Source organism: Microtus ochrogaster, chromosome 19, assembly GCF_000317375.1.
Source record: "Microtus ochrogaster isolate Prairie Vole_2 chromosome 19, MicOch1.0, whole genome shotgun sequence".
NCBI lineage: Eukaryota > Metazoa > Chordata > Mammalia > Rodentia > Cricetidae > Microtus > Microtus ochrogaster.
The window spans coordinates 1,093,970-1,100,941 of record NC_022021.1 but is presented as its reverse complement, the minus strand read 5'-3'; the positions used below and the strand labels follow the sequence as shown (position 1 = coordinate 1,100,941).

Sequence of the window (6,972 nt, the reverse complement as noted above, 5' to 3'; positions counted from 1 at the left end):
CTCTCTCTCTCTCTCTCTCTCTCTCTCTCTCTCTCTCTCTCTCCTCTCTCTCCTCTCTCTCCCTCTCCTCAGGGACCTCAGGATCACTAGTCAGCCTAGGTTGGCTGTCCAGTGAGCCCCCACGAACCCGCCCATCTCTCCCTCCTCCACACTAGTGTTGCAGAGGCTTGCCACCACATTCAGCGCTTGGCTCAGGTTCTCAGGCCTGGACAGCAAGCCCTTTACCAGCTAAGTGCTGCCCCAGATCCATCCCTCTGATGAAGCATTTTCAGGCCAGTCCAGAGTCTAACTAATACCTGAGCAGAGAGATAATAACCAGAAGAGGAATGTCTCCACCACAGAAGCCAGTCTGAAGGCCTTCATCCTACCCTCTCAGTGATGTCTGTCTGCTTTTGAGCGGAGCATCCGACCTGTCTATGTCTGGACTTGCCCAGTGTTGGAGCTGATCTTCCAGCTTTCTGCTTCTCTCTCCCACTAGAGGGTTTTTCTTCTTTAAGTTTTTCTCCTGCAACATGTCCCACTTTCTGAGGACCTGTCGCGTGTCAAGCACACCCAAGGCAATGGCAACAGAACCTCCGCAAACTCCGGGAAGCGTACTTTCAGTATTGACTAAGCACTGGTCCCAGCAATCGCACCAGCGACACACCTCCAAACACTCAGGAATCATCCCACAAAACATAAGAGGTGTTTCTTTTCCTTAAAATGTAATATGGGTCTTTAGATCTGAAGTTTTATCCCTTGGCTATATAGAGAAGTGGGTTAACTAAGCTAATAATTATAAATTAAAAAAAACCTCCGAGACATGCAAAGCTTAGTGCATCTCAGTGTCTTCATGAATTCTGTCTAGTGGGGATAACGGAAGAATCGACCCCTCTCATGGCTTCTCTAGTGGAAGCTGGGATTAGATCTGTTTTCTCATCCTTTCCTCTTCTTGGGGTGTCATTTTTTTTGTTCTTGCCCTCTCACTGCATGCTAGGGTTCACATGCTATGCAAGCACTGCACCGCCAAGCTGCATCCCAGATTTTGGGGATCCCCGTTTTCTAATGTGTGTGGTTTTCAGTTACTCTGAGTTTAGTGGTCTGCCTAGGACACCAAATTCATTCTTGCTGGCAAGGAATCAAAGGGGAGAAATGGTCGTTAAATCATCAAATGCAGACCATTCAACAATACTAAGCCAGCCACTCATAATCTGTATGTGGCTTATTTGGGCCTGCTGTGCAACCCCAAGCCAGGTCCTCTTATAGCCAGCATTCTTTTGCCTAGCCTCCCAAGGCCAGTCTTGCCAGCTCTGCCCATTCTTCCAAGGTTAGCTTCACTGCCCTTCCCTAAAGAAAATAGTATCTTTGGTAATGGAAAATCAGTCTAGAATCTTCCACATTAGTCTTGAAGGTCTCTCTCCACGAGAAGAGAAGCTTATGTGAGCCCCAGGGGTTGCCGGACTGCACATCTTCCTTGTGGTGTCTCTCAACACATATTGCTGTCACCACTCCACTGCCCGTCAGAGGCTGAGGGCAGAGGGGACTGCTCTGCCATTAGTCAACACACTAGTTTAAGCACAGACACAGAATCCTTCTTTGTCTTCCGCATAGCACAACCAAGGAAGGGCTGGAGCTCCCAACCATTGTTGTCCTGAAGCAAAGGGACAGCAGGTGCCCCAGAGTCACTGCTGTGCCCTTCTTTCTGCTGAGACTCAGATTCGCTCTTGAGATCCATCATGTATGGACCCATGCTGGGTGGCTCACAGCTGCCTGGTCACATGTGTGCACATAGGCGCACACAGGTGCATTTACACAGACTCAGACATACACACAGATACATGATTTTTAATGCTTGCTCGGAAAAAAAAACATCTCACTTCCTTAAATCTCTACCCAGAGAAAAGATAACTCCTTTCTTGGATTTCTGTTTCTTTTAATTAGCCATATAGTGAGTTTGAGGTCAGCCTGGACTATATGACCCTCCTCCACGAAACAAAACAAGCTTTAATTTACGAGCTTTGAGCTCTGGCCCTTGAGTTTAGAGATACTGGACACCTGTGTCTCAGAAATCCACCTGCTCCACTTCGGAGCCTGAGCAGCACCTAGCTCCTCCCTGACGGCCAAGAGGCATTGCCTTTGGCAGTAGTTATAGCACCAAGCAGATGTGGCCGCTGCTCTCCAGATTCCCCCACCCCCAATGAGAACACAAGTTCTTGGAAAGATCACTGTGTCCTGGTCTCTGTCCCCAACAGCTGTGTGGGAAGGAATTCAACCGCATGCACAACCTGATGGGCCACATGCACCTGCACTCCGACAGCAAGCCCTTCAAGTGCCTCTACTGCCCGAGCAAGTTCACTCTGAAGGGGAACCTGACGCGCCACATGAAGGTCAAGCATGGAGTGATGGAGCGAGGCCTTCATGCCCAAGGTACCCCCTCCACCCTGGTTGGAAGCCCTGCCCACATAGAAGAGGGATGTGTTTTTATGGGGACACTTTGGTGGCGGAGCTGGGATGAGTCTTGCCCTAAACAGGGGATGTGTTTTAATGGCCACAGCAGAGCGGGCGTGAGTGAGGGTCACAGAGGCAACTCGGGAACACAGTAATGATGCCAGAGGTACGGTTATTGGTCCCTTTGTCTTGCAGACTCCATGGAGTGCTTTATCTCTTTAAATCCTCCAAGTCACTCTTAACTGCAGAATATCTGTTATTTCCATTTTGCACGTTGGGAATCTGAGACTTCCAAAGTTGCTCAAGGAAAAAGAACCAGAGTCAGGATTTGAACCCCAATCTTTCCAACTCAGTCTCTGTTAGATCTACTCCTCATACTGCTAGATGACATAGGATTTTTCTTCCATTTTTTTAAAAAACAAACAACGATGAAAACAATGCGGATCCTCATACTCTGCCCAGCAGAAGTATGCTTGCCGTGGGCCATGTTTCCCTTCTGTCCACTCAAGGGCGGTTTTCCTATTCCCCCAGCTCCACGTGAGCAGGGCTTTGTGTCTCTCCTGCTGAGTCTTTGCTGAACTAATAAAGAGTTCTTGCTTATTTTAACTCCTCGGTCCCGGGCCCTTGTCAATGAAGACTTTACGTTCCAGGTCCCTTGAGTGCATCAGGGCCACTTCGTCACCCAATCAACCAATCTTACAATAAAGAGACCGTAAATGCACCCAGCCAGGGCAGTGACAGGGCAGAGGGAATGAGGCCACCTAAGGCCTTCTAGATGTGTCTGGGGTGTGTGTGTGTGTGTGTGTGTGTGTGTGTGTGGAGAAGACAGACATGCAGAGCTCAGGATAACACTATCAGCAGCATCCTCACTCACTTCTCCCAAGTCCGTGAAAGAGTCCATGACTCTCCCCATTTTGTGTCTGAGGAGACCAGGTCTCACCAGTGTAGTTTGAAGGCAAAGCTGGGATTCTAGCTCTAGGTTTTCTGAGTCAACTGTGCATCTGTTTGTCATCCCACGCAGAGCCAGGTGACCTGTTTGTACTTCCAAAGTGAAGCAGACAGATGCACACATGTGTAAGATGCATACCTGAACACACAACAAGAAACAAGATAAGCATAACTTGGGGTTTTTCACAACACCCTTGAGTTCATGGTGACCCCTCACTCAGGCAGCTATGGTCATCACAAACAAGGGCTGGAGTTTATGCAAAAAACTTTGAAAAATACTGGTTAAAAGGAGCTGATTTTTGTTTGTTTGTTTTTAATTTTTTTTTATTTATTGAGATGGCCTTCCTTTTTTAATCGTTTCCTGAATCTCTGGCTGGTCAAGTTACCTCTAAAGCAAGGTATGGATTTTTCTAAGTAGAAGAAACAGCCATAGCAGGAGGAAGCCAGTCCACTATCTAGAAATTTGATGTGGTCAGTATGAATTTGCCCCACATTGAAGGTCACATCTTAACAGGAACCTAGTGGCTCTGTCACTTTGTGGGACAGGGAAAGCATCACTATGTGATTGCTTTGAAAAAACTAACAGATTTCAACAATTTTTGCAGTTTCATCTATAAATGGTAAATTTGTGTGTATGTGCAGTGTGTGTGTGTGTGTGTGTGTGTGTGTGTGTGTGTGTGTGTATGTGTGTGTGTGTGAAAATAAATCATTAGGAAGCTGGAAAAGATCCCTCTTGTCCCCTGACAGGATTAAAGTTATAGACAGCCGACGTCACTGTCCCTCAGAGTCCCTATTCCTCCTTTCTTCACTCCAGCCCCAGCCTGCCACCTGCTGCATCCTAGAGACCTCCCTTCCTATTTCTCAAACCCTTAGGGTCCTTGCTGCGTCTCACAGTCTGGTTTGGGTCACCACAGTCTGGGGCCTTGAACCTGAGATGACATGAGCCATTATGCCCTCTGTTGATCAGGAAGCCCATCTTTCTAGACCCAAACGTCACCCTGCCCAGTACAGGGACATCTGTGATCCCAAACAGGGACCTTGTGAGTTCCTCAGAGAACCTCTAGCCTGTGCATAGGGACCACGGGCTTGGAGCAGCCTTTTTGGGACCACGTGGAAGAGCTTAGGTTTGTTTGTCTTTGTTTGAGGATGACCTCTCTTTGTTGTTGCTTTGTTTATTTGCTGTCTACTTAATGCTGTCTGTGAAAATAAAAGGAGAAATGCGTAAGGAGTGAAGAGGAAACGCAGTAACCAGTTCAGAGTTCATCCAGTTTTGAGATCTGAGCCTACATCCTTCCAGCCATTTTTGATGAGGAAAAAAGGGAAGAGAATGCCACAAAGACTTAAAATATCTAGAGAATACATGTATGATCCTTAGTAGCCTTCTGTAACACACAGACATAACTCATTGTATGGTTTATGTGCTTAACCAAAATTTAGATACTCAGTTTTTTTACATATTGAGTATAATGAAAAAAATCCACACATATATGGTGCTCCTGCCCCCCCCCCTCACTTTTTAATATTTTAAATTCTCAGTAGAGGCATTGCTAAGTCAGGGCATATGTTGCCAGGTTTGCCTTAAAGGGTTGCATGGATTATGATCTTCCTGTACCATGTACTTAATGGGAATCAAGCTCTGCCCCCTCCCCCGCCTTGCCCTGTTTATAAAATGGACAACCAGGATGCTTAAAAAGCCTTGGGCACTGCTTTGCTCAGGCACATAAATTCTGCTTTGGTCCTGCAGGTCTGGGCAGGGGAAGACTCGTCCTAGCGCAGTCCTCTGCTGTCCTGAGGAACCTGGAGCAGGAGGAGCCATTTGACCTTTCCCAAAAGCGCAACGCAAAGGGGCCAGTGTTCCAGTCCGACGTGGACAGCACACGGAGCTACCTCTGCCAGGAGGAGGAAGAGGAAGAGGATGGGGATGAGAGCAACAGCTATGAGGTGGAGTCCTACAGCCCCAGCCTGGCCCAGGAGAGCCAGCAACCCTGCGCACCCGAGGATCTGTCCACCAAACAGGAGCAGAGCTTCCGGGTCCCCGGGGAAGGACGCAGAGACCAGGATGCTCTGGAAGAGCAGCGGGAGGAGAGTGGTGAGGACAATGAAGGCAGAGACATTGACTGTGCCATCACAGACGAGCCCCTGGGCAGCAGGCTGTTGCAAAGTGGTGGGCAAGGCCCCCCTTTTTCCAATTACTTATACTTCAAGCACAGAGATGAGGGTTTAAAAGAATTACTGGAGAGGAAAATGGAAAAACAAGCAGTCCTTTTGGGTGTCTAAGTGGACGGCTTTGAAATTACATTTGGAAAATGAGATCTGGGCAGTTCAAATATAGCTTTCTGCACGAATTGTCATTTGCTGGGGACAGGCGAGTGGCGCCAGTCTTTACAAATGGCTCAGACTAAACGTGCGGGTGACATAAAAGCTCCTCAGGTCGTTCCTTGGGCACTTGGCAATTTCATACAGGTGCAGGGGCCCCTCAGTGTTATTTTACACACCACCCACATGATGAACAGAGCTCTCCTCTAGATACCTAACTGCAAGCTGAACCTCAAGGTGCTTCTAGAAACTGTCTTCTTCTAACATGCAATAGGGTAAAATGTCTTTCTAGTTGCAGAACTGTGGTGCTCATGTTACCTTAGCCGTAACTCTTTAGTTGCATATTTGAAGGTTACAATATCATAGACAAAAATATTAGCAGTTGTATAGAATAATAGCCTCTATTAAATAGTAGAAACACAGGCAATGATGCAAGAGATGGGCTTTAGGGGAGGCTGTTCTCAAGGAGTTCCTGCAGATGTGAGCTAGGGCTTCAGAAGAAGGTAATCATTTCGACTGAACTCTTAGATGCCTGGTTGGTTGCTCTGTTCTGCCTCAGCTTCACTGGTCAGTGGGAGATTTGAAGCACCCCCGTAGACGTCTGGACAATGCTTGGTGGTCCCAAATCTTCAGACCAAATCGCTGCCTCAAGAAGAGCTTCCTCACAGAGATCATTGCCACCTTGTTCCGAGGCCTCATGCTCCAAGGAGCAACTGAAAGGCGAGTTGCCACAGTGAGCGGTAGGGCTTGGGCTATGAAATGGGGTTCAGGACTTCTCCCTAAAACAAGTTCGACTTATTTAGGGTAAATGAATGATCACCCACTAATGCTATAAGCAGGACCTGAGCTGTGATCTCAGAGCTCGCTACATGTGAGACTCATCCAGAAGAACCTCTAGAAAACACTGATGTAGCGAGGCATGGAAGCTCACAGATGTAATCCCAGAGCAGGAGAGTTGCCTCATGTTTGAAATCAGACTGGGCTACAAAGGAAAAACTTCTCTTTAAAAAAAGGAAGGAAGGAAGGAAGGAAGGAAGGAAGGAAGGAAGGAAGGAAGGAAGGAAGGAAGGAAGGAAGGAAATAAAGAAAGAAAGAAAAATAAAAGAAAAAGAAGCAAAATCCACCCATGGTGGGGCCTTGCTCTGTTAGGTTCTGGCTTTAACACACCTGGAGTGCCACCCCCCAGCACTGGGAGTTTCCAGATCACCTCTAGGTGCCTCTTAAAAAAGAAGCACAGATCTCACATCCCCCAGTTCTGTGTCTGCTGGGGCGCCTTCCCAC

The 6,972-nt window shown here is 47.6% G+C and overlaps 1 protein-coding gene across 1 annotated transcript in view; it reads left to right on the top strand.

Moving 5' to 3' along the window:
- Window positions 1-6,710, top strand: part of Znf366 (zinc finger protein 366) — a 62,559-nt gene extending 55,849 nt beyond the window's left edge. The window contains exons 4-5 of the mRNA XM_005356430.3: window positions 2,232-2,406; window positions 5,120-6,710. Coding sequence (XP_005356487.1) covers window positions 2,232-2,406; window positions 5,120-5,652 — 708 coding nt within the window. The 3' untranslated portion in view covers window positions 5,653-6,710. The remainder of the gene's footprint in view (window positions 1-2,231; window positions 2,407-5,119) is intronic.
- The last annotated feature ends 262 nt before the right edge of the window (window positions 6,711-6,972 follow it).